The sequence below is a fragment of the Herpailurus yagouaroundi genome, unplaced genomic scaffold (assembly GCF_014898765.1).
Source record: "Herpailurus yagouaroundi ecotype Mexico unplaced genomic scaffold, PumYag 184, whole genome shotgun sequence".
NCBI lineage: Eukaryota > Metazoa > Chordata > Mammalia > Carnivora > Felidae > Herpailurus > Herpailurus yagouaroundi.
Genome location: NW_024412415.1, coordinates 28,793,495 through 28,821,433, shown reverse-complemented (window position 1 = coordinate 28,821,433; position 27,939 = coordinate 28,793,495). Strand labels below are relative to the sequence as shown.

General features: G+C 36.3%; 1 protein-coding gene and 1 long non-coding RNA gene across 4 annotated transcripts in view; one reads left to right on the top strand and one right to left on the bottom strand.

Moving 5' to 3' along the window:
- The window catches only part of USP3 (ubiquitin specific peptidase 3), a 73,373-nt gene that overhangs the window by 8,840 nt on the left and 36,594 nt on the right, over nt 1-27,939 (bottom strand). For both annotated transcript variants that reach the window (XM_040492915.1, XM_040492916.1), the window contains 3 exons: nt 23,271-23,417; nt 19,862-19,968; nt 19,639-19,719 (listed from right to left, as the gene is read on the bottom strand). In XM_040492915.1, the coding sequence (XP_040348849.1) occupies nt 19,639-19,719; nt 19,862-19,968; nt 23,271-23,417 (335 nt within the window). The remainder of the gene's footprint in view (nt 1-19,638; nt 19,720-19,861; nt 19,969-23,270; nt 23,418-27,939) is intronic.
- Nucleotides 1-27,939, top strand: part of LOC121041813 (uncharacterized) — a 50,016-nt gene that overhangs the window by 19,363 nt on the left and 2,714 nt on the right. The window contains exons 3-4 of one of the 2 annotated variants that reach the window (XR_005795856.1): nt 10,864-10,985; nt 15,384-15,508. This is a non-coding gene — a long non-coding RNA (uncharacterized LOC121041813). Of the gene's footprint in view, nt 1-10,818; nt 10,986-15,383; nt 15,509-27,939 lie in introns of those variants that run through there. The other variant, XR_005795855.1, reaches the window with a different exon arrangement.

The window sequence follows — 27,939 nt, the reverse complement described above, 5'->3', positions numbered from 1 at the left end:
CCATATATGGCTTTTGACTCCCTCAAAACTTAACTACTGATAGGCTATTGTTAACCAGAATCCTAATAACACAATTGACATATATTTTGTATGTTATATATATTATATACGGTACTCTTACAGTAAAGTAAGAAAAAGGAAAATGTTATTTTAAAAAATGACAAGGGGCTCCTGGGCTTGTTAAGTGTCCAACTTTTGATTTCAGCTCAGGTCATGATCTTAGGGTTTGTGGGATCAAGCCCCATGATGGGCTCTGTGCTAACAGGAAGGAGCCTGCTTGGAATTCTCTCTCTCCCTCTCTCTGCCCCTCCCCCACTTGGACACACATGCTTGGTTTCTCAAAATAAATAAGCTTTAAAAATAATCACAAGGAAGAGAAAATATGTTTATAGTACTATACTGTATTAATTGAAACAATTCGCATATAAGCGGACCTGTGTAGTTCAAACCCATGTTATTCCAGGGTCAACAGTATTGTTGAATTCACTTTTTTAATGATTTGTTGAAGATTTCTGCACCTATGTTAATCAGGAACATCAGCTTTTCTTATGGTGCCCTTGTCTTTGGTATCAAGGCCATTGTAACATGGCCTTGTAAAATGAATTTAAAAGTGTTCTCTCTTTGGGGCGACAGGGCAGCTCAATCACTTAAGCATCTGACTTTGGGTTTCAGCTCAGGTCATGATCTCATAGTTCGAATATTCAAGCCCCGCATTGGGCTCTGTGCTGAAGGCATGGAGACTGCTTAGGATTCTGTCTCCCTCTCTCTGCTCCTCTCCTGCTTGCTCTATTGCTCTGTCTCAAAAACAAATAAACATTTAAAAAAAGTGTTCTTTCATTTTCTATTGTTTGGAAAAGTTGGAGAAGGATTGGTATGAATTCTCTAAATGTTCAAAAGGATTCATCACTGAAGTTGTATATAGTCCCTGGCTTCTGTCTGTTGGGAGTTTCTCAATTACTGATTCAATCTCCTTACTAGTAATGTCTGTTCACATTTTCTGTTTCTTCATAGTTCAGTCTTGGTAGGTTGTGGGTTTCTAGGAATTTTTCCAGTTCTTCTAGGTTGTCCAGTGTGTGTAACTGTTCGTAATAGTCTCTTAGGATCCTTTGCATTTCTGTGGTATCAGTTGTAATGTCTCCTCTTTCCTTTCAGATTTTGAGTCCTGTCTTTGTCTCCATGAGTCTGGCAAAAGGTCGGTCAATTTTATATTTTCAAAGAACCAGCTATTTCATTGATTTTTTTCTATTGTCTAAAGTCTCATCTATTTCCACTCCAATCTCTGTTATTTCCTTCCTTCTACTAACTTGGGGCTTTGTTCTTTTTCTCATTCCTTTAAGTGTAAAGTTATTTTGTTTATTCGAGATTTTTCTTGTTTCTCGAGGTAGGTATTTATCACTATGAACTTCCCTCCTAGAACTGCTTTTGCCCTTAAGTTTTAGTATGTTTTGTTTCCAGTTTCATTTGTCATAAGGCATTTTTTAAATTTCTCTTTTAATTTCTTCTTTGACCTATTGGTTGTTCAGTAGCATGTCATTTAATCTCCAAATATTTGTGGATTTTCCAGTTTTCTTCTCCTAATTGATGTCCAGTTTCATACTCCTATGGTGAGAAAAGATGTTTGATACGATTTTAATCCTCTTAAATTTATTAAGACTTCTTTTGTGGCCTAACAGATGATCTATCTTGGAGAATGTTCCATGTGCACTTGAGAAGAATGTACATCCTTTTGCTTTTGGATGAAATGTTCTGTACATATCTGTTAAGTCCATCTGGTCTAATGTGTCATTTAAGGCCAATGTTTCCTTATTGAGTCCATCTATGTTGTCCCAAATGGCAAGATCTCATTCTTTTTTATGACTAATATACATCATGTATATCTATCCCACGTTCTTTATCCATTCATCTACTGATGGATACTTGGGTTGCTTCTACATCTTGGCTATTATAAATAATGCTGCAGTAAACACAGGGGTGGATATATCTTTTGGAATTAGTGTTTTCATTTTCTTTGGATAAATACCCAGCAGTGGAACTACTGGATCATATGGTATTTCTATTTTTAATTTTTTTTTGAGGAATCTCCATGCTGCTTACCCCAGTAGGTTGCACCAATTTACATTCCTGCCTACAGTGCACTAGGATTCCCTTTTCTCCACATCTTTGCCAACACTTGATATTTCTTTTCTGTTTGCTACTAGCCATTCTGACAGGTATAAAGTAATACCGCATTGTGGTTTTGATTAGCATTTCCTTGACTAGTGACGTTGAGCATCTTTTCATGTCTAGCCATCTGTATGCCTTTGAAAAAATGTCTATTCATCTTGATTTTTTACTTGGATTTTTTTGGTGTCAAGTTTGTGTGTGTGTGTGTGTATGTGTATTGGCTATTAACCGCTTATGGGATTTATCATTTGCAAATATCTCCTCCCATTCAGTAGGCTGCCTTCTTGTTCTGTTGGTTCCTTTGCTGTACAGAACCTTTTTATCTTGGTGTAGTCCTATTAGTATATTTTTGCTTCAGTTTCCCTTGCCTGAGGAGACCTATCCATAAATATGCTGCTAAGGGTGATGTCTAAGAGATAACTGCCTGTATTTTCTTTCAGGAGTTTTATGGTTTCAGGTCTTACATTTAGGTCTTTAATTCATTTAGAGTTTATTTTTGTGTATAGTTTAAGAAAGTGGTCCAGTTTCACTTTTTTGCAAGTAGCTGTCCAATTTTCCCAACACTATTTATGGAAAAGACTGTCTTTTCCTCAATGTATATTCTTGCCTCCTTTGTTGTTGATTACCTGACCATATAGTTGTGAATTTATTTCTGGGCTCTTGAGTCTGTTCCATTATCTCCAAGTCTATTTGTGCTAGTTCCACACTGTTTTGATTAGTGTAGCTTCGTAGTATATTTTGAAGTGTGGGATTGTGATACCTCCAGTTTTATTCTTTATCATGATGGCTTTGGCAATCTTTTGTGCTTTCATACAAATTTTAGGATTGTTCTACTTCTATAAAAAATACCAGTGGTATTTTGATAGGATTTACATTCAATCTGTAGATTGCTTTGGGTGGTATGGACATTTTAACAATACTCTTCCAACCCATGAGCATGGTATATCATTCCATTTCTTTGTATCATGTTTCATCTCTTTCATCAATGTCTTACAGTTTTCAGAGTATATATCTTTCACTTGGTTAAATTTATTCCTAGGTATGTATCTTTTTGCTGCAGGATTTTCTTTCTGCTTCTTTATTACGAGTTTTTTGGTGGAGTCTTTAGGGTTTTCTATATATGCTATCATGTCATCTACAAATAATGACAATTGTACTTCTTCCTTACCACTTTGAATGCCTTTTCTTTTTCTTGTCCAACTGCTACATTTAGGACTTCAAGTACTATATTGAATAAAAATGGTGAGTGGATATCCTTGTCTTGTTCGTGATATTAGAGGAAAGGTACTCACTTTTTCACTATTGAGTACTATGTTAGCTGTGGGTTTGTATATGTGACCTTTATTATGTTGAGGTATATTCCCTCTAAACCTACTTAGTTGAAAGTTTTTATCATGAATGGATGTTGTATTTTGTTAAATGCGTTTTCTGCATCTTTTGAGATAATCATATGGTTTTTGTCCTTTCTCTTGTTAATGTGATCTATCACACTGATTGACTTGCAAGTAGTAAACCACCCTTGCATCCCTGGAATAAATCCTACTTAATTATGTTGACTGTTGTTTTTTTTTTTTTTTTTTTTAAATGTATTGTTGAATTTGGTTTGCTACTACTTTATTATTTTTGGATCTATGTTCATCAGAGATACTGGCCTATAGTTGGTGTTTTGTTTTTGTTTTTTGTATCTTTGTTTTTGTATCTTTGTCTGGTTTTGTTATCAGGTTAATGCTGGCCTTGTAGAATGAATTTGGAAGTTTTCCTCCCTATTCTATTTTTGAGGATAGTTTGAGAAAAACAGGTATTAACTCTTCTTTAAATGCTTGATAGAATTCATATGTTAAGTCATCTAGTCATGGACTTGTGTTAGTTTTTCTTTTTAATTGTTGATTCAATTATATTACTAGTAATTGATCTGTTCAAATTTTCTATTTCTTCCTGGTTCAGTTTTGAAAGATTGTAAGTTTCCAGGAATTTACCCCTTTCTTCTAGGTTTTTCAATTTGTTGCATATAACTTTGCATAATATTCTCTTATATCCTTTGTATTTGTTGTGTCTCCTTCATTTCTGATTTTATTTACTGGGAGTCCTCTCTTCTTCTTGATAAGTCTGGCTAAAGGTTTATCAATTACCTTTTCAAAGAACCTGCTCTTAGTTTGAGGGATCTGCTTTTTTTTTTTATTTCCTTCGTTCTAGTTTTGGGCTTCATTTATTCTTTTCGGGCCCCTTTAGGTGTAAGTTAGGTTGAGAATTTTGTTTCTTGAGGTATGCCTGTATCAGTATTACCTTCCCTCTTAAAGCTGCTTTTGCTCTGTCCTGAAGATTTTGGACCTTAATGTCATTTTCACTTGTGTCTATGTATTTTTTTATTTCTGCTTTGATTTCTTCACTGACCCAATGGTTGTTTAGTAGTATGTTGTTTCTCCATCTGTTTTGTGTTTTTCAAGATTTTTTTTTGTAATGAATTTGTAGTTTCATTATGTTTGGAAAAGATACTTAATATGATTTTAATATACTTGTTTTGTGGCTTACCATGATCTATCCTGGAGAATGTTCCATGTGCACTTGAAAATAATGCGTATTTTACTGGTTTTTGAGTATAATGCTCTGAATATACCTGTTAGGCCAATCTGGTCCAATGTATCATTGAAAAGCATTGTTTCTTTATTGACTTGCTGTCTAGATAACCTATCCATTCATTGATGTAAGTAGGGTATTAAAGTCCCCTGATATTACTATTGTCAATTACTCCCTTTAGGTCTGTGAATATTTGCTTTATGTGTTGAGATGCTATTTGGGGCACACAGATATTTACAGTTGTATTTTCATGTAGGATCAATCCCTTTATGTAGTCCCCTTCTTTGTCTCATGCTACAGTCTTTGTTTTAAAGTCTATTTTGTCTGATATAACTGTGGCTACCTCGGGTGTGTGTGTGTTGTGTTTTGTTTGCTTCTATTTGCATGGTATATGTGTTTGCATCCCTTCAGTTTCAGTCTGTATGTTTCTTTAGGTCTGAAGTGAGTCTCTTGGAAGCATACAGTTGGATTTTTTAAAATCCATTTCATCACCCTATATCTTTTGACTGGAGCATTTAGTCCATTTACATTTAAAGTAAGCATGATTCTTTGAACTGTTTTCTGGTTGTTTTGTAGTTTTTCTGTTCCTTTCTTGTTCTCTTGCTCTCTTCCTTGGTAGTTTGATGGCTTTATTTAGTGTTATGCTTGGATTCCCTTATTTTTTGTGTATCTGTATCTACTGTAGGTTTTTTATTTATGGTAACACTTGGGTTCATATATAACATCTTATGTGTTTAGCAGTCTGAATTAAGTTGATGGTCCCTTAAGTTCTAAAAGGACTACATTTTTACTCCCCCTCCATATTATGTATATGATAGATTTTGCATCTTTTTTTATTGATCCCTAGACTGATTTTTGTAGATATAATCTATTTTGCTACTTTTGTGTGTTAACCTCCATTAAGTGATTAATCTACTACATTTACTATATATTTGTTTTTACCTGTCAAATTTTTTCCATTTGTAATTTCCTTTTAGTTATGGCTTCTTCTTTCCACTTAAAAAAATTCCTTAAACATTTCTTAAAAGTCTTGTTTCATGGTGATGAATTCCTTTAACTTTTGTCTGGGAAACTCTTTATCTCTCCTATTCTGAATGACTACCTTGCTGGATTGAGTATTCTTGGTTTGCAGGGTTTTTTCCTTTCAGTACTTTGAATACATCTTGCCATTTCCTTCTGCCCTAGAGTAAGTTTTCTGTTTCCTTCTCTCTTTGCTCCCTCTGAGATCTCTATAAAGTGAATGTCACTATGCTTGATGATGTCACTGAGGTCCCTTAACCTATTCTCATTTTTTTTTCTTCCCCATTTAGATTGGTTGCTTTTGATTACCCTCTCTCCCAGATGACTATATTCTTTTGAATCCTCTAATCTGCTGTTGATGGCCTCTAATGTATTTTTTATTTCAGTTATTGAATTCTTTACCTCTGACTGGTTTTTATATTTTTAAGTTCTGAGTTCATCCACTCTTAAGTCCAGTGAGTATATTTATGCCACTACTTTCAATTCTTAATTAGGCATATTGCCTATTACCATTTCATTTAGCTGTGATTTTGTCTTGCTCTTTCATTTGGGACATATTCCTCTCTCTACTCATGTTTTATAACTCTGTGTTTTTGTTTCTATGTATTAGGTAGGTCAGCTACATCTCCTGGTCTTTAAAGTGGTGGCCTTGTGTAGGAGAGAACACCCCCCTCAGGTCACCAAAACCAGGTCCTCCAGGGGTGCCCTTTGTGTGGGTTACATGTGACCTACTATTGTGGGTAAGCCGCATATGCCTTCAGCACAGGGAGCTGCAGTGACCTACTTTGCCTGCTGTGGGTATGCTGCACAGTTTGGTCCCATGCCCTTTATATGCCTCAGGCCACCTTGGTTGGGCTTGTTGTTGGGTGAAGTCCACATTCAGCCTAGCTGCTTGCAATTAGCCTCTGTGCCACAGCTACAGGGGCACAGAAGACCAGGTTTTGCTCCATTGCTTTTGAGAGGCTTAAACTTAAAGGGTGACCTAAGTAAGTGGTCCCATAACTGATTTATGCATAACTGGTTTATGATAAACCAAAATACAACAGAAGACAGAAAAGGCTCATTAAACAATTCATTAGTAAGCCATACAAGCTGAATCTGGTTTTTCAAACATTCGGTTTTTAAAATGGTAGCCCCAACTGTCTCTCAAAGCCATCTTGTGTTCTCACACCCCTTTCTTGCTACAAGCTCAACAGCCCACACCTGCTGCTATACCCCTCAGACATTGAGGCAGCTTTACTGTCACAGCTGCATCAGAAAGTCAGAAGACTGTCGTGTCTGTGGTCAGCCTCCAGTTTTAATAAAGAAGGAACATTATAAACCCTCGTTGGATTAGTAAAGAACTACCCACATAGTCCTCTCCATATGGGTTTTAAAAGCTTGTTTTTAGCTCTCCTGAAAACTAATGCCTATTTGTAATGGCTTCTATGGGTTAAAACAGTAACAATCCACAATAATTCTAAATTTCCAACTGCTGCCTTTTTATAAAACAGCTTTTATATCAGTTTTTAAATAAAAAATTCTCTTAACCATGGTACTGCTGGACAGAATTATAAGGGTCGCTTATTTTCCCCTTTGTATTCTTTTGAATCTTTGCTAAATTCTACAATGAATATGACACTTTTCTTAATGTCCTTCAACTTTTATTGAAACATACATGCATACAGTCATTATTTCTCAAAGAAAAAGACTGCTTAGGCACAGCCTACCCCTGATATTCACAGATTTGATGCCTGCCGTTTTAATTATCTGGAAAGTCTGAATGACCCTGAAATGACTACAGTTTACTATTTTGCAGCAGCATGAATATAAATTTCACTTCTCAAAGCTTGTATGTGGAAGTGAATCACATGGCCAGTGAACAGTCTGCTAGCTACCCAGCATTCACATCTCAGCAAAGCTTTGTTCTCTACTTACCTTCACACCTCCCATCTGAGGAAGCTGCTTAAACTTTTTTCATTTGTACATTACTGCATTTCATGAGCAAAAAAAAATATATGCCATGGTGGTTTTTGAAACTCCTAAGATTCTCAAAGGTTTCAGGGCATATATTTCACAAGTGTCAGTCTTCCACATTATTTAAACTGTTAAATACATCCCTATGGAGAGCAGGGAATAAAACTGATTTGTTGACGTTATTAGATCCCCTTTATCCACTATATAAATTTAATTTAGCAAAACAGTAATTGGGAAGTATGTTTAAATTAATCCACATTTTTTTTTTACTCCCCCAAAGCAAATATAGAATTATGAAGGTGATAGAATAGGTTAAAAAAATCCAAACAACATAAAAGAGCATGAAAAAGGAAGTCCTAGTTCACTTTCTTCTGGAATGCCTGTCCCTAAGAAATCACTGTGAACAGATGGATATGCTGCTCAAGAATTTTAATGCACACCTGAATGTTTTTTATTTTATACAAATGGAATCATTCTATAAACATACTTCCATAGATAGTATTCCACAGTACTTTGTAGCTATCTTTCTGTGGCCTGGCTACTGATCAACTTTATATCTTTCTTAATTACTACATAGCATTATTTATTAAATTTACAATTTATTAAACTAGTGGGCACATAAAACTGTTTCTGATCTCTGCAATAACAAAGAATGCTTCAAGGACATCTTTTTACAGGTTTCATTGTCCACATTGACAAGTAAAATTACTTTTTAAGGAAATGCTCACTGAAAATGATCACTGTCCTCCCAAACCAGCAATTTACATTGACCCCAATATGTGAGAGTGTCCACTCTCCAAAACCTTTACTAACAATGAATATTACCTATCTTTGTCATTTTGAACAATTCTGCTTTATGTACACTTTCTTGAATATGTAAGACAATGCATTTTCATATGTTAAATCAACTGTTTGCAATTCTCTTCCTATTCGTATACTTTACTCAAGTACTCTTTCTCACAGGTCATCTCCTTTTCCACTTTGTTTATGGTGTCTTTCACCATTATGCAGTTAAATTTATGAATATTTTCCTTTATGGGTTCTGGCCTTGGTGAAAGCTCTCCCTTACAACAAGATCCAAAAACTTGCCGATAGAGTCCTGTGGTTTTATTTTTCATATTAAATTTTTTAAGTTTTTTTATTAGAGACCAGGGGAGGGGCAGAGAGAAGGAGAGAAAGAAAGCCCAAGCATGCTTCGCGGTGTCAGTACAGAGCCGAATGGATTCAAACTCCACCATGAAATCATGACCTGAACTGAAATCATGTGTTGGACACTTAACCAACAGAGCCACCCAGGTGCCCCTCATACTAAATCTTGAAACCTTGTATTAATTTGAGAAAACACAAGAATTAGGGATGAAATTAATGTTTTAATTTTCATTTTCACTCACACTATCTATTGACTAATATCTTTTCTGCACTGATTTGAAATTTTTTCTTTGCTATATAATAAATTCCCATATATAAGCATTTCTGCACTAGTACCTGCTAAATTAGTACATCTAGGACATTTTCTACCTCATCTCTAACCTGTTTTCTCATCTTCACTTAAAAAACTTTTTAAGCACCTCTTGAGAATTTTTCTGCTTACAGGAGAACTTTTGGGCAAATTAGAATAAATTTAGGGAATAATTTGGGGGATAACTGACATCTCTACCATTTCATATTGGGTCTTCCCATCCAAGAATAGGACATGGCTCTGTTTATTAAGACTTTTAATCTTTTCTTGTATAAAGTTTTATAATGTTCTTCACCTAGGTCTTAAATATTTTTCAATAAAGATTTTACTGCTACTGTGAATAGGATCTTCTGCTATGTATAGTAAAGCAATTGTTTTTTTTGCCTACTTTTTAAATATTTATTTTGAGAGAGCACAAACTCATTCTTGAGTGAGGGAATGGGAGAGAGAGAATCCCAAATAGTCTCTGTGCCTGACATGGGCGGAGCTCAATCTCCATTATCTGAATCGGAAAACATGATTTGAGCCGAAATCCAACTGAAACACCCAGGGACCCCTTGCCTATTTATTATTTGGCTGCCTTATTAAACTTTTTAGCTCCATGTTTAGAACTTACCAAAATAATACCTGTTTTTTAAAAAATGGACAGTTTTAGAAAAACAAGTCTCCTACCCAGGGCTGCTCTTCAGGGATAGCTATTAAACATTCTCTCATAATTTCCAACTAATTTTCTTGAAATGTTTGCAGCGTCTAACCAGTTCATCTGCAAATGTTGACAATTTGGTCTTTCCTCGTCCTTATTTTTATTTTTCTTGTCTAATGCCTTGTCCCTCAGTGGCAGGACTCCTGGCTGCTTCCACACTGTAATGGAAAATCCTTAGTGCTTCACTGTTAACTATGAAGATCACTGGCAGCTTTTGATAATCTCCATCAAATTAACATTTTTATTCCTAGCTTACTAAGAGTCAGTAAAAGGTTTTTTTCCTTCTTTAATCAGCGATGTATTTGGAATTGTATCAAAACCTATTTGGGCGTTTTTATCTTCTCCCATTAAATTATATTTTCCAATATTTCATCTGCAGGGGCATAAGGCAGGCTGGCCAGAGCAGGCTGCCCCAAGATAGGCCACTTTGAATTTTTTTTTTTTTTGAGAGCGCAAGTGGAGGGGAAGGGCAGAGGGGAAGAGAGGGAGGGAGGGAGAGAATCTTAAGCAGGCTCCACACTCAGTGCAGAGTCCAACATGGGGCTTGATTCCCATGACCCTGGGATAATGACCTGAGCCAAAATCAAGAGTCTGACACAAATGACTGAGCCACCCAGGTGCCCCAATTTTTTTTTTTTTTTTTTTTAAAAGATGGGCCACTTTAACATGAACATTATTTTGAGTTAAAGCAAACAAAACCCAGCAGGTTCAGCAGGCTCAGGAAAAGCTCTTTACCTCCCCCTCAACTGCCAGCTCACCAGGAAGAGATTCCTCTTTAAGAAACTTATGTGCCTAAATAACAGGACAATCTTTGTTTTACAAACATCTCTTCTCCCCTTTGATCCTCAGACCCCCACCCCTCTCCTTAGCTCGTGGAAGCCTCATGTTGGTCCTCAGGATTTCAAGTCTGTGTGGATTCCCTGTACATACCTAAATTTGATTTTCCCCAGTTAATCTATCTTGAGTCAGTTTGGTTCTTTGCCCAGAGAGGACTTTGAAGGGCAGAGGAAATTCTTCTTCAACAGTTGACATAGTCAGTAGGATACTTTGACTCACTAGACACCACTGCAACGGAGATCCTTGGGACATCTGACATATACCCGGCAGAAGGTAAGATTTCTTACCCTGTCAACCTCCCAAAATCTCTATGCAGAGTCCAGTACACCAAGAGTGGTGAGAGTCCTCCTCACTCCTGCTAAGTTAAATTAGCAGTAGAAAATATTGGTGGAACCTAGTTCCTTAGGCTAAGCAACTCTGGTTCAATTTGGTAGAGTCCTCTTTTGGTTACTGATCCATTTCCTCCAAAAAAAAGTTGTTGGGATTTTCTGTTTGTGTTTTAAGTCATTTGTCATATGAACTTTGAATATGCACATAAGGTAAAGACTGTTGCTAAGGGACATCTTGGAAGCCAAAGCCCCAAAACTGGTGGGCACAGATCAAGCACTTAAAAGCTATTAATTAGAGTGCTGTCTCAAGAAGACTCTTGTGATAGGTAAGTTGATCACAGAGCAGGTTAGATTGACACTAGGTTTACCCACTAGCCTCAAGCAAACTTCCTTGCAACAAGGTACATTGCAATACAACACACAGTCCCCAAACCTACAGCACATCCCTTCTAGGTATTCATGTGGCTCCAAGAAACCAAAGGTTTAGCCAAAGCTGTTAACATGTATAGAAGATATTTTTTCTTTCATCTCATTCTATATCCTAAAAGGGTAGCCTCATGGCCAGTGGAATAGACTGGGGATTGGACTCTCCCTCTGGCCAAGCCAGCTCTCAGGGGTGTTTGTCATGGGAGGTCCCACCCCCTTATAATCTTTGTCATCTTGGGCACCTGGGTGGCTCAGTCATTAAGCATCTGACTTTGGCTCAGGTTATGATCTCACAGTTCAAGACTTTGAGTTGTGCTTTGGGTAAGCTCCTGCTCTGCTTCAGGTGAGCCCCACTTCTCTCTCTCTCTCTCTGTCTCTGCCCCTCCTGGGATTCTCTCTCTCTCTCTCAAAAAAAAAAAAAAAAAAAAGTGATTGTCATCTCAGTCACCATTGCCTGTTCATGCTGGCAAGTCCCAGTCCATCAGCACCTGCCCAGTGTCACAGATTAGCAGGCTGTGACTGGAGGAATCTTGTGTTTTCCTGGGAGACCAGAGAACCTGTTTTTACTATCCTTACCACCTGTGAAATGAATGTCTTTGCTTTCTTAGACTAATTTTGGGAGCAGACTGTTAGATCATAGGGGCTGTATCATCTATGCCCTTTTTGGATGCTTCTTGCTTCTTTGGTTCAGCCATTAAAAGGTTAATTGGAGTCACTGTTAATAGATCCTACTCATAGATGGTCTTTAAATTGGTTATATTTAAAGGAAAGACACTCTGTATAGAGAGATCTCAATAGTCTTATTAGAGAACAGTGAGGCTTAGGGACTCCCTTGACAAGCTGAACAGAAATCAGGCCTAAGACTTAAAATCCCCTTAAAATCTGGCCTCATCTACCTGTTTTAACCTCCTTTTCCTACCAAGAATTACAGGCAGCTAAATCTCTGGGTTCAAAGAATACATGTTGCTAATGTAGAGGCTGAAAGCCAGGTAATAAATTTGACAAAAGCACTTGAGACTGGCAATAAGGCTTGCTTTGCTCCTACCTTCCAGGGCTCTGTAAGCAAGCTCTGTTAGCTTGAGACATTCCTTTGCAATACACTTTGCAGATGTATCCTAGACTCCCTTCACAAAGAAAAGAAGACCAAACTTTCTCCCAGGCCCTCACACAAATGATCTGCGCAAGACCAGCATTCAGGGGCTAACAGAAGCCAAGACTGAATTATGTATGCTGCAAGAAGGCTTTTGTTAAATTGCTTGATATGGACTTTACTACATCTGTCGATTCCCATTTTAGTTAAAAAAATAAAAAAAGGGAGAGGGGGGTTAATTTAAAAAGGCAAGCCAATCCCTTGATATTCTGACTGTAATCCAGTCCTTTGGGAATTAGAAACAGTTGGCTTACAAACCTCTACAAAACCAGAAATGCAACTCTAGTATCAAGTCAAACCCCAGCTATTTTTACCAATCCCTAAAGCTCGCCTATTCCCCTCAAAATGTTGGTAGCTATTTATTCTAAAAGATCAGGATACTGGAACAAAATTGTCCTATACTTAAAACAATAATAGTAAGTTTTAAATCGCAACTGCCCTGAAACTCTAAACAAATTTTTTTCTTTATATTATTTTTTTTAATGTTTATTTATTTACTTTGAGAGAACATGAGCAGGAGGGGGGAGAAAGAAACCCAAGCAGGCTCCTCGCTGTCAGCACAGAGCCTAGTGCGGGGCTCTATCTCACAAACTGTGATATCATGACCTGAGCCAAAATCAAGAGTTGGACACTTAGCCAACTACCCAGGCACCCCTAAAATTATAAATTTCATCATGTCTTTAAACACAGTTCACAGTCACCTGAGACTGAAGAAAAAATAAAAGACCTTTTTAAAATGCATACTGCTAAAATGTCTTGTGCCCAGATTCCAGCACCTCTGGTAATAGGCAGATATGCTCCAGATTTCCATTTTGGAGAAAACTTGGGATTCTTTGTGATCTAAGTTTTCTGTCTGCATCTTCTCTAGGACCTAAAAGCCATTCCTGTGAAATACAAACTTTAGGGAAGTTTGTAAATAAAGGGCAATTGGGCCTTAAATGTCCTCTCAACAAATTATTAGTAAAAACAAAAGCTATAATATTTTGTCTCTTGACTGTGTATGTTCATATACGTTATAAATGTAAGATATTTTCTCTATCTCCAGAAGGTATCACCAAAATTAATTTGTAAAAGAGTTCTTTTTAGTTGGTTTGAAGCCAAGCACTTGGAAGTACTGGGAATTCCAAAACTCAGAAAGACAGAAACTAACCCAAATGTTTTCCAAATTCGCATGATCTGGGAAATTTTCAGTACAAAAGCTAATTTAAAGTTGGTTTAACTAAAAAACATGCCTTTAGAGTTAGCATGAAATGTAAGACTGTCATCCTACCTGTGTTTACTGAAAGTCAAGTAAGTTCACCTCTGAAAATTTATCAGGAAAAAAAAAATATTGATTTTTGTCTAATGCTTCATGAAGTTTTCTGGGAATTGTTAAGAACAAGCAAACAGATGTAAATAAGATAAAAAGATTCGTAAGTAAACTTTTAGTTTCCCAAATCCCTGAAACTAAGTTAAATGATCGGTTAAGTGAAATTTATTGAATATCTAGGTCATTTCCAAATAAAGTAAAATAAAACCATAAGTACTAAACATAGGTTAATTTATTTTTGTCTTCTTATAGAGAAACTAAAACAGAAGTCTGTTAGCAAACCTAGTTTTTTACTGAAAAACTATGTTTTCAGAAATTATGAAATGTATTCACAAATTCGCCATTCTAAAAAATACTGTATAACTTCATAGTTGCTTACCACTTAGTTTTCACTAGAAACTAATAAATGTAATTAAGACTACTAGAAACAATAAGAGAAACCATTCCATATGGAAGGAAAGAAAGATATGTGGTTTTGGTAGAAAAAATTATGAGGGATAGGAATACATTTTTTTGTTTAGGGGAAAAAATTTTGTCGTAAAGGGAGACTGGTTTTTTAAAGAGGGGAAAACTTAAGAAGTGAATATAAAAGAGGTTTCAGAAGGTTTATGGGAAAGGAATTTTATATATGATCGGTACTGGCTAAGATTAGGATAAACTTAAGTTTTAGTTTTTCTCTTTGCTAAAAGACCAAGGTTTTCTTAAACATAAACTATAAACAAATGTTTTTGTTTTTAATCTTTAAAGGTAATCTGCCTAGAAAAGAGGAAATGATCACAGAATGCTTATTTATCAAGTGTTTGATTATTTAAGAAAACGGGAGTCTAGTTAGTGTTAAAAAAGCTAAATTTTGCTCACAACTATGTGAGGTTCTATATTTGCCTTTGAAATCTTTTACTGTCACTTTGGGTAAATAGATAATTATTGTTTCATAACGATCTGTGATCCTAATATGAAGTCTTTTGACCACAATGTAAGGTGTTCGAGAGAGGTCCTAGAATATTTCAAAGTTTTTGTGACAAATTAAACTAATTAGGTATGTTAAATTATGTGGGAAATGTTGTCAAATATCTTACATAAAACTACCCTAGCACTCTGATGTCCTAGTATGTTATTATGTGTTGTGTGTCACAGAAATAACCAAATTTCCTTGTCCTCTACAGTGTAATGAACTCTGATACAGTCACTGTTTTACTCTGATGGTACTGTAGATGTGCCTTATCTTCAGTGAGACTCACATAAAGAACTCTAAGCATAGGTTTCTGATAAGCTTAAGATCATAAAACTGAATTCTTACCATGAAACTGGTAAGAATTTCTGAACTAGGAGAAAAACTGGATTCAACCCAAAACAAGAATTAATGACATGGAAATGAAAGAACTGAAAAGGGTAATTTGAAATTTTATGACTTTTTATTTACCACATTGCTGACTTTCTAAAATGCTTTGTTTTTCTAGATTAAAAAAAAAACAAACTTTTTCTCTTAAATGACTTAGAGCAATTTGATAGAATACTACCACTGGAACAAATGGAAACTTGCATCTTTTTTCTACCTGAACCCTCCAGAATTCAGAAACTCTCAGTAAGTATTCTTATAATTATTTGCACAAGTTCAATTCTGTTCTCCTTGTAACAGGACACAATTGGAAACACTGGTTATATAACCAAGGCTTTGACTGGAATGTCACATTTGATACATGCATAAATTCAGATATGACCAGACAGCTTTAAGGAGCCAATAAAGCCCCTCAGAGATATCAATTTAGTGCCTTGCTTACAGAGTTCCCAGCAGCCTTACCAGGTGAGTAAATGTTGTTAATTCCTGACAAGTACAGGAACCTCAGGATATTTTGGGGACCTCGGGAAGAGAGGAATTCACCCAAATCTATAGGTATTGCAGAAGTTGTGATGATGTTTTGTTGGGGATCTGGTCTCAAGAGGCTGTTAAAGCTTCAACCTAGAAAAAGCTCCAGGCAAAGCAGGTTTTATTGCTATTCCTGCTGCACTTATATAAGTGATCAGGCCACGTTTTTTTGAAACTAGATTTTACCAACAAATGAGTTATTAATTTGGCTCTCTACGAAAGGTGATTATAGAATAAATAGGTTTCAGTAACATCCCTATTAGATTCTAATACTGTTCATTATAATCTAGACTAGATCCTGATTTCTTCTAGTTTCCTACGATGCCTAGCTATAACTCTCCACAAACATTTTTTATTTTTGTGCCAACCTTCTACATTGAGTTCATCTGAGAACTAAAACTGCCCTTTCCCCTGAAGCCCTCCAAATTAAATATGAATAAATTTATGTAAACCTCAGAGAAATAAACACATCAGCATATACAGGCACTCTTCATGCCTTTTGCTCTGTGGGCCATTCAAAAAGATCACCAGAGACATTCAAACTACAAACCAGAGAAAATCTGTCAGACTGCCACTGCACTGAAGACGCTTTAAGCTTGACATCTAGAAATCTTCTCAACTGGCTACCCTCAAAACTCAGACACCAGCTTAAAATTTGATCTAATCACTAACTGCTCTTTGTGTTTCCACAGAAATGCCTCTTATTTAATACCTGATTGCTTGAACTATAGTTCAAGGCCTAACTCTGAGAACACACTTGCATCATGCCCCCCAAAATGAGTTTAACTGAACTGATCTACTGCCCAGGACTGGTTCAACCAGACAGAACAGTCAACCGGCTCAATTTTAATGTGTGAAACTTGAGGGAAGTTTCAGAGGAGGAAACTGCAGGGGCCCAGGGCAGGCAGCCCCAAAGACAGGCCACTTTGGCATGAACATTCGTTGTTTAAGTTAAAATTCAGGAAAAGCTCTTAACCTTTCCCTCAACTGCCTAAATTTACATTGGAAAGGCGAGCCTGTACCATGAACAAGAGATACATCTTTACTGAAGAAACTTCCCTATGTAACAGGACCACCTTTATTTTCCAAACATTTCCTCTCACCTTCCTGCTAATATTCCTTACCCTCCTACCCCTCTCCTTACCTCATGTTGCTTGTCTTCAGAATTTCATGGCTGTGTGCATTCCCCATACATAAGATATTAAATTTGGTTTTCTCCTGCTAATCTGTCTCATGTCAATTTGGTTTTTAGTCCACCTAGGACTTTGATGGCCAGAAGAAATGCTTCCTTCCCAATATATCAGTCCTGCACTGCTGGAAAAATCCTACTTGATCTCTTTATGTTATTGTACTACAGTACTAAATTCTATTAGCTAATATTTTATGTAGGATTCTTTGGTCTATAATAATATCTTTCCTTTTTGATGCCATCTTTGTGAGATTTTAGAACTGGGGTTATTTTAGCTTCTCATAATATTCATGCTTTCAGTTACATAATTTCAAATTCCAGGGATCTTTCTCACCATATTTTTCCTTTCTATGAAAACTAATCTTATCAATTAACATTCCAGAAAGCACACAAGGAATCCTTGCATAAAGCATGTAAAAGTGTGTGAAAGGTAATCACATCTCCATCTGTTTAATAAAGAAATGCATATCGACTAAAATTCATCACATTCTGGATGTCCCAAGAAAAGTAGTACCTTTAATTCATAACAGTGGTAAACAGAAAGAATGAGGAGATACCCAACTCTACCGTCTAGTTTTTTAAGTCAACAGTAAGCTCTTTAATAAAATAAAAATCAAGTCTGAAAATTCAAAGGAAAACCAGCTGAGAATACAGGAAACCTGTTTCCAGCCAAACCCTAAACCCCTCAGGATGGTCTGGGCCCCCTGAAGCTAAATCCCAATCAAATCAGATTTCAGGGAGTCTATGCCAAGAAAAATACCACTTGGGAAGCAAGGCAGATGCCATTTGCCACTTGTTTATAGTACCAATCAACCACTTAAGCTATGTCATACACTCTCCCCTCCTGGACAGTCTCCAGAGAGTAAGGTCTTTGAGTATTACAGCATTCTGGAATAGGTAGTAAGTGAAATGCCAGAGGGGACTATAATAACCACGTATACAACCAATTCAGGAGGGGGGCACACAGTGCAGAAGGAAGGTAAGAAGCCTGAACAAACCAGGGTCTCTGGGTTTCCAAGATCATCTGGACTTACTGGGTTTTGTTAAACATTAGGAAATACTGTTCAAATATATATTCACATATTTGTACTAAAGAACATTTGTGGGTTTTTCTTAACTAATGTCAGCATTATTACTGTTCTCACTGAAGGAGTTATAAAATGAAGCCATGTCCAGTTTAGATAACCAGACTTTGACAATAACTAATAATTTCTCACTGCTTTCCTCGCTAAATGGTCAAATGTCTGTCTTATGATTAAGTTAGCTTGTGCTCACATGCCATCAATATAAAGAGAAAATAATCTGACATTTGATACCAAGTACACTGTGGTATTTTTGAAACCTGTAACCATGTCTTTTACAGGGAAGAGGAGCAGATGGGATTTGCTTAAATTTCTTCTGTTCAAAAGAGACCATCAATACTGTTGCAAAGGTGAGGAACTGAAAGCATCTACAAAATGTTTTCATACCCAGTTTCTTCCCTGTCTTACAGGAGTCCAGTGTCTTGGACAGCCACCCCGAGAGACTTCAACATACTACCTGAGGAAAAGCGCTACAAGCACCTATGCTGCTCCTTTTTTAACAAAACTAGATGCTGCCCAGTGTACCTGACACAGACAAGCCTGCTCCTCCCCCAACAGTTATTTTTACTAGGTGATGGTGGTGGTGGTTTTACTCTTTTCTACTTGGATAATTTGATTCTAGAGCAGTACTGCCCAGTAGAACTTCACGCAATAATGGAAATATTCTCCATCTGTGCTAATACAGTAGCCACTAGTCACATGTGGTTATTGATCACCTAAGCAAATGAATTTTTAATTTTAATTTACATTTTTACCAACCACCTATGTGGTATGACTTCACCACAGTGGACATTGTAGTTATAGACCAATTAGAATTTTCTGTAGGAAAACTGTGTGTGTGTGTATATGTGTGTGTATATATATAATATATAAAATACTAAACATATAAAATATATAAAAATCCTTATGACAACGCTCCCTAGCACAGCTGAAAGAAAAAAGAATTACTTTCAGTGAACAGACAATTCAGGGTATAAATTGTTATTTGCCTTTAGTGTAGAGTTAATCAAAGAACACACACTAGGCCCTCTTTCTCCTATCTTTGTTTCTTTTTATGATCAGTGAGAACAACTAGTCACTTTAGTAACTGGTCAGAAATCAGTCTTTGGCCTTGACTAAAGTAGTTAACACTCATCAAAGAAAAAATCTGTTCCAAATCTCATAGTCCTGCTTTTGAAATCAAGGCCTCAGGCTTAACCAACAGATATAGCATCAATAGCTTTCTAAAACTTAGTCACAGAAAAGAATAACACCCTAACTTAAAAAAATTTAGCTGAGTGTTCTTTCCTTCTATGGATACTAGTGGTATATCCACAAAATGAATTCTATTTCATTAGGTCAGAAACTGTTACAGACTCTCAATTTTAAATCAGTATTAAAGAAAAAGGTGAGAAATACCTTATGTCTGATTTAGTATCTCTGGCACACATTCTTTTGTTTGATAGAAAAAGACATTCAGGTTTGACTTTTGTTATAACACAAGTTCATTAAAGCAATCAACATCATAGCACATGTAGATGGAGTTTATGAGTCTATTCAGGTGGAAAAACAATTCTACAACATTAAAGTATCTTTACCTCGTAATGAACAAACTGGTCCATTTTCTTGATTCTTAGAGCGCTTATTTCTGAACTGACTTGGAATATCTAATGAAAGGTCTTAAAAGGAAATAGGAAAACAGCTGTTAAAGGTACATACCACACTCAAAAAAGAATTTCAAAAACTGGCATATTTGTACATTTATCTCTTTACAGTCATTTTAATACATTATTTTATCTCTACATGCCAAGTATGTCTTACCTAGGAATGGATCAAACTTTCTAGATTCTGTCCCACATATGAGGCAGTTAACCTCATTCTGGAGAATACCTCCGAATATAGCTGTGACAACCGTAGATGCTCCATTTCTAAAGAAAATCACCACAGAGGAAAATACCTCAGTAAAAAATGGAAAATATGTACAAAGCTCCCCCTTGGGGAAATACGTCATTTATTTAACAGATATTAAATATTTTATTTAAATATGAAATACAAAAACTTTAACGCTATAGAGATATCTACCAAATAAAAGGTTTAAGCCACTGCCCCCCCTTCCCCCACTATCACTTCCAATTCCACTGATTTCTCCAAAAGTCACTAACCCTGGACATTTGTCATTACTAACAGATCACGCACATGCCTATACTCAGGACAAGAGGACCCCTTTACCCACAAATATATCCCTCAGAAAAAAGGGAAACCACCTTATATTCAAATTTTTGCAAAGTCTCTCATATGGAGCTCTCTCAATTACTTTGAATAACTTCACTCAGGGATAGTTTTAGATTTTTTACATGGTCAACTGTCAGGCTGAGGAAAAAAAGGTAAAGAAATTTAATACATAGTAATTACTGATGGAGGTATGACTTCACAGTTGAAGGCTAGATGTTACCGTCAACAAGCCTTTTAAAAAGCTCACTTAAAATAATACTGTAATTTCCTTGCTGAGATCAAGAATATAGGTTGAGAATGATTAAACAAAAAACCAAAACCAATAGCCCTAAAGTACTTAACTTTTTGTGCTTCAGCTTCATCACATGTCCCACAGGAATAACATCTACCTACCTCAGAGGCCTGGTGTGAAGATGAAATGGGAGTCTACACAGTGCTTTCAGACAAGTGCTTACCAAAAAGAAAGCCTTCAAATTATTTCAAGGCTTTTCTACTAGCATAATAATTAGGCTCATACCTGCATTTTGCTTTTTTTTTTTCAAAATATATGTCTTGAACACGTACCTCACTCTCTTTGACAGCAGTATGGCATGCCACAGTACGAACACGTAATAGACGCAAGAACCACCAAGAAAGTACACCATGAAAGCAGGATTAGCAAACACTTAGAAAGCACTTAATCTATGCCGAACTACATTCAAAATACTTTCCATGTATTAAATCAATTCATCTGCAAAACAACTCTATGAAGTAGATACAATTATTCCCACTTCAGAGACCAGGAAGCTGAGGTCCAACTTGGCCCAGGGTCACACAGCTGATCTGGTGTGAGCAGATGCTCTTAACACTATGCTCCTTTTCTTAATTTAACCAATATAATGTGATGGCTTTTCAGGTGGTTTCAACTATTTGCTATCATTGATAGTACCTACCACAAACACTTATGTATTATTAACCTTTGTGCACTTACGTATGCAGTTAAGTCAGTAAATGCTCCTTTTCTGCCGATAGCAATTTTAGGTGGTTTCTGTCACTTGCAAGCAGTAATACTTCTAACATACGTAACCGTACTTTCTGATTTGCTCCAAAATTAAACCCACTGCAACGGTGAGACAGACAAAACCTACTTGAGCAATTATATTATTTTAAATGTTTGCTTCCTTTTCCACAGAAAGGCTTCTGTTCCTTACTGGCAAAGAAATACACTGTTGCTTCACCTTTTTTAAAGTTTTTCACAAGATATCTAGATTTAGTAAATTAAAAAAGGGAAGGTACATTGGAACTATGTGACATAAAGCCACTTCAGGTTTCAGGTGGAATATCTATGTCATAAAGGACTATGACCTTTTCATACTGATGTTCTCATACAATGACACCCTTAGTTAAAATGGAAACTGCTTTATTTCTTCCACTGAGAAAAGGATACTAATCAAGTCTTGACTGTGCGATGTGTATGGCATTAAATGATTTAAAACGAGATTCATAAATAATTTCAAAACTGCTTTCCCATTTATTATAACTGTGTTATAAGAGTGTTTAAATATTAGCTACTTGGACAGCCTCACGCCGCTAGGGTCCTTTACATTGGCAGTAATGATTTTCTGTGTACTAAAAACGTCTGTCATTTATTTCTACCATCCCCACCTTCAGCAGGGCTGGATGTGTTTACACAAGTAAACAGTGCAGAGGAGACCTTTTTTGCAGTTTTAGCAAATATGATGCTTAGATCCTGAAATGATAATTTTCTTCTTTTTGTTCCTAACTCACTAATGGAACTTACAATTACTACTCTTTAAAATATCAAGAAAAGATTGAGTTAATGCTGAAAACTCATCAGTTACTAGAAGATCATCCTAGGACTATTACACATTGTGACTCCCATGAGGGTGCCTTGGGCATCAAATAAAATAAAAACATATACCCTCTCACCTCACACAGTCCATCCTTGATAAAGGCCCAGTTCAATATTCTTAGTGTATGAAATTCCATCATAAAATACAAAGCAGAAGTTTTCACTTAATACTACTGTCAACTTGGTGCTAGCATCAAGAACAGTTCTACCAGGTCACAGATCCCTCCCTTTCTGTACTGGATTCTAACTGGAATCATAACCAGTAGGCCCCAGAGAGCCAAACATTTTGAAAAGCATGGCAATTCAAATGGTTGCCCTTCTCTGATACGGCCAGATTAGCTATGAGGCTGCTCTGTCATTATAAGGACCCTAACTCCAAATTAAATCAGATTTGTGAACTGCAAGGCAATACTATAGTGACCCCCATATGTTACTCTTTCTGTCTCTAGGGAGTTTGTCTTGTAAATCCCTTTCCTGCACAGGTCAATACAAAATACTTGTCTTGTAAATCCCTTTTTGACACAGGTCAATTCAAAAAAATTTGAACAAAAGGAGACTACACTTAAACAAAATCAGCCTGAAATAACAGCAAATCATCCCAACCTCAAGCAAAATAAACTTTCTAATCTCAATGTATATTTTGGGGTTTTAGTACCCGGGAAAACAATCTAAAAGGTTTCTTTTATTCTTACTGACAGGCAAGAAAAATTCTGAGAACTTACAAAGGCCTCAATTTCATTCAAGAACAAATGTAAGGAAAATTTACATTCAAAATATTTTAAGCCTTTTTTTCTACTGAATAAATATGATTATTTTAGTAAAGAAAATTAAGTCTCCCAAACATTATTCAATACATTTGGCAAGGAATTTTTAAATGCTAAATTGTACAAAATATTTTCTGTTCTTTTTCATATTTTAAAATATACCAAAAACAATCGGTACTACACCAAGAAGCAAGTACAGAATGCCTCTGGTATGGAAGCAGGAGGCACATGCTCACCCACTTGTTACTAAATTCAAGTGCCCAAAAATTTCACCAAAGATCCAGGAAAACTCTCCACCTTCCATTACAAAGCTAATAAATAGTAACACCAACAGAAATGTTTGAGGTCCTCCTAAAAACAAAAGAAGAAAACTACATCTTACATGCAACATTTGTTACTTCCAGACAGAGCAGAATTCTCCTGCAGAATTGCTGAGCGGGAAACGCCATTGAAACCACCCTGGAGTTCCAGGTGCAGGTGGTCCAAAAGGTATCGCATGAATTCATGGGCATCCTGTTGCTGATAGCCCCTAAAGCAAAAAGAAACAACCGTCACTGGGGAGGCTCCACCTGCCCCGCCAAACATTCAGGAAGGCAAAGCGTTGTGAAGGGCTGCAGTCCCACCTCAGAGCACAGTCCCCCCACTTGCCCCAGGTTTTACTTCTCTTCAGGGAGAATTTCTAAAATTTCTCTATGAGGAACAATTCTCCTAAAACAAGTGTGAAAACACAGAACATTAGAGCTAACTGGGCTTGCAGTGATCTCAACTGAACTTACTTTAGAGATGAAAACTGAGGGGGCAAGAAAAGGGGTGTATGACGTGCCTAAGTTGTATAACAAAGGACTTACAGAGATGGGACGAACTCTAACCCATGTCTCCTAGATGGACTCCGAGCTTTCCCACTATCACACATGGCCTCTCTAGAAGATGCTCAAATGTTAAAAGTGTCACATGTTGCCCTCACCAGAAAACTAGGTCTAAACTACCGTTATAAGAGATAAGGAATTTAAAACTATTTTTTTAGATTGAAAGATACTAATTTTTTTTAACTTTCTAAAGAGTCTATACTTGGTTCCTAATCTCTGATTCAAAAGACATTTTTTAAATAAATACTCTAAAAAATGCATTGACTCATATACAATTATGCTCTAGCCTAAAACTTGAATATAAGCAGCAACATATTCTTAACTTATTTCTTGTACTATATTCAGACAGGAAATTGTATGGAATTCTGATACTAATATAGACCATGACAAGTGAACAGTAATGAAGGCAGACAGAAAATGAAGCTGGTACAGTTGAAGATTATAGAGGTTAACGTACATAAAATAATCAAGCAATGATACACGTACAAAGTACTTTAAAACACTATGGGTAGAAAACATTTCTGACTACAGTTTGCTAGCATGGAGGTTCTTTTTATCTTTTAAATCACAAGTTTTTCTGGCTTGGTCTTGAGTCAAAACTTCCACCACTCTTCTAGGCAGTGGTTCCACAAACAAATTTCTTTCAAGCAGAGTTTCCCTCAATATATATTTTCCTCCTTTCTCTAAAATTTCTCCTGGAAATCATAAATTATTGAAAACATCTACCCAACCAATGCAACGTAAGTCAGAAGTCACTTGACCACTATAGCTTTAACTGATCTGTTCAGCAACTAAGTATCAATATATGTTCAAGGATTTCTTCTAAGACTTCTATAAACAAAAATGTTAAAATTCAGTCAAAAGTATTCCAAGTTGGTAGTTCTTTTACATATCTATGGAGGTGCTTTAAACTTTTTCATCATAACATCCAATTTTTTTTATGACTCAAAGTTAAGATTAGTATCTCAGATCATATGTGAAATTCTATCACATATAAAACAGTTTTATTCTCTCACCAAAATAAACTAATCTCTAATCATTTTTCTCAAATGGGTCATGAAAACCAGTACTTTGTAGTTATGTTGATTTGTTCTTTCATCAAATACATATCCATTCCTTTTTAAAAAACAATCTTCCTAATGTACATTCATGAATGCTTCCCAACACACCATGATTCTCTTTTCTTATATAAAAAGCACAGCATTTTCAAACACTTCCCTTACCATGAGGAACATTTTTTTTAACCTTCATGTGATCATGGAACACTCTATAAAGGTATAACTTATATTTTTGTTCCAAATTGTGATCTTTACCAAAAAAAAAAAAAAAAAAAAAAAACCCCACCAGCTCTGCTTCTTTTCTTCTAAGACTAGGAAATTTTGGGGCCCCTGGGTGGCTCAGTCGGTTGAGTGTCCGACTTTGGCTCAGGTCATGATCTCGCAGTTTGTGAGTTCGAGCCCCGCATCGGGCTCTGCGCTGGAAGCTTGGAGCCTGGAGCCTGCTTCGGATTCTGTGTCCCTCTCTCTCTGCCCCTCCCTGGCTCACACCATGTCTCTCTCTCCCTCTCTCTCAAAAATAAACATTAAAAAAAAAATTAAGACTAGGAAATTTTTCTGATTGACTAAACAGACATTTACAACTCCATTTTTAAACACTTTCACTGACTTATCTGAAAGTCTTAAAAAATACTATTTAGTAAGTTACAACCAACAAACTTCAGTTAGCTTTTCAATTATTTCCCAATTATACAATCTGGAGCTTCAAAATTTCCTTTGCATTCAACTTAGGTCTCTCTTGGTTGGTAATCATGTTTAAAGGAAACACTCCTCACATTGGATGCAATGTTTGTTTTCTATACAAATCATTTCAGTGACGTCACCCAAACAAGTGCTTGTGAATTAGTGAGGAAATAGATTTATAAAAAAACTGGGTGGCTGAGTCGGTTAAGTGTCTGACTTCGGCTCGGGTCACGATCCCACAGTTCATGAGTTCAAGCCCCGCTGTCAAGTGTGCTGACAGCTCAGAGCCTGAAGCCTGCTTCACATTCTGTGTCTCCCTCTCTCTGTGCCCCTCCCCTGCTCATTCTCTGTCTCTCTCTCTCAAAAATAAATAAACATTAAAAAAAAAAAAAAAGCCAACTGGTATCTCTCTGACAGACCAGAATTAAGAAACTAAAGACCGAGGGGAAAAAACAGTGGCTCCAGTTTTAACACTGTTCCTTATCTCCATTTGTTTGTAACCTTAGATAAAGATTACCTCCTTAATGCTTACAGAAAATCCGTGTCATAAAGATGCTGTGAGAAATAATGGTTGGTGACCACAATGCAAATATAAAAAGCCCAAAAGATCATGAAGCATCCCTTCTGAGTGAAGGAGACGAGAAAGAGGGGCACTGCTGAAGCACCACGTATAAGAATACAGGGGCAACTGTTTCTTCACAACAATTTTTGGCATGATAAGACAAGCTATGTTTTTAAAAAAATTTTTTAAAGTTTATTTTGAGAGAGAGTGCAAGCAAAGAGCAGAGAGAGAGGGAGAGAGAGAGAATCCTAAGCAAGCAACGCACTGTCAACATGGAGCCCAACGTGGGGCTCGAACCCACGAACCGTGAGACCAAAATCAAGAGTCAGGAGTATAACTGACTGAGCCATCCAGGTGCCCCAAGACAAGCTATATTTACTCACATCGTACAAATAAAGAAAAGTTCCAATGAAGAATAGTAAAAGAAAATGCTACTTTGTACCTGAGCTTAAGTGTGAAAAACAGACATTCCAAGTAATGAAACAGATACCACAGAATACAAACAGATGCAAGTACTTCCTGTATGAAGCCAAAACACACACAGTCGTGACATACACCTGTACATTATTGACTATGCTCTGTTTTGGCAGTACCAGTACGTAATGCATAAAATGCAAAGTCCAATAGGGAACAGAATATGCCTATACAGAATCAAATTTTATCATTCCAGAGAAAACTTCTTCGAAAATACCTAGGACATACTCTAATTTTAGGTCGTGTTCTTATTTTTTAAATAACATTCATAAAATTAAAATTCATATTTTTTAACATTCATAAAATAATTGTTACTATTTTTTCTAAATTATCTGAAATACCAAAATCAATTACATTTATCTATTCCTATCCATTTTGTGGAATCAACCATGGCTGAGTTTCTCGGAGATAAAAATACCAACAAGTGAAAATAACAAACATGATTGTTTTTATTTACAAAACACACAAAAACATACAAAAGCAAAACTCCTACTCAGAAGAAATAGTACTACTTATTTATAAATTGCTAACAGCATACCTAGAAAGATTACCATTAAATTAAGATCTCACATGCAGAGACTTATTTGTTATCCACAAAGATATTTTTTATATTCTCTACAAAGCCAAGTTAGCTAGCAAATATAAAAATAATGTTTCAGTACTTTATTCACCCATCATTTTTAAACATTAATTACAACAAGAACTGATAAAAACAAAACTACAGAAAACTCGATTTTGAGAAGTCAAGGCCAATACATATTAAGTCAAGTTTATCTGAAATCAGAGACAGTACAAAAATGATATAAGAAGCAAGGGAATAAATACCAGGACCTGATCTGAATTATCAAGAGGCTCTCCTGGAGAGCATTAAACTTGACCTTAAAGAAGAAACTGGGCATCATAAAACAAATCCCATAGGACAAACATAACAAAGATACAGAGGCAATGAGACAACAAACATCATGTTAAGGAAAGCAAGGAGTTAAAAAAAAAAAAAAAAGGCCTATCGAAATTAAAAGCAAGTATCTTTCTTTTAAGTAATTTCTATGCCCAATGTGGGGCTCAAACTCACAAGCCTGAGATCAAGAGTCAAATCAAGAGTCACATGCTCTACCAACTGAGCCAGCCAAGCACCCCAAAGCCAGTATCTTTTGACCCAGCAATTGTCTCTTGAACCAGCAACTGCTCTCTTAGAACCTTGCACATACACGTATGAGACTATCCACTGCAGCACTGTCTCCAACCGCAAAAGAAATGGTCTATATAACCACTGGTAGGGGACTGTATATAAATTATGATACGACCATAAAGTAGAACACTATGTGGCCATAAAATGAACAGAGAAAGAAAGTTATTGATACTAATATGAATCACTTCAAAGTAGGAAAAAAATTTTGTTACCACTCGTTA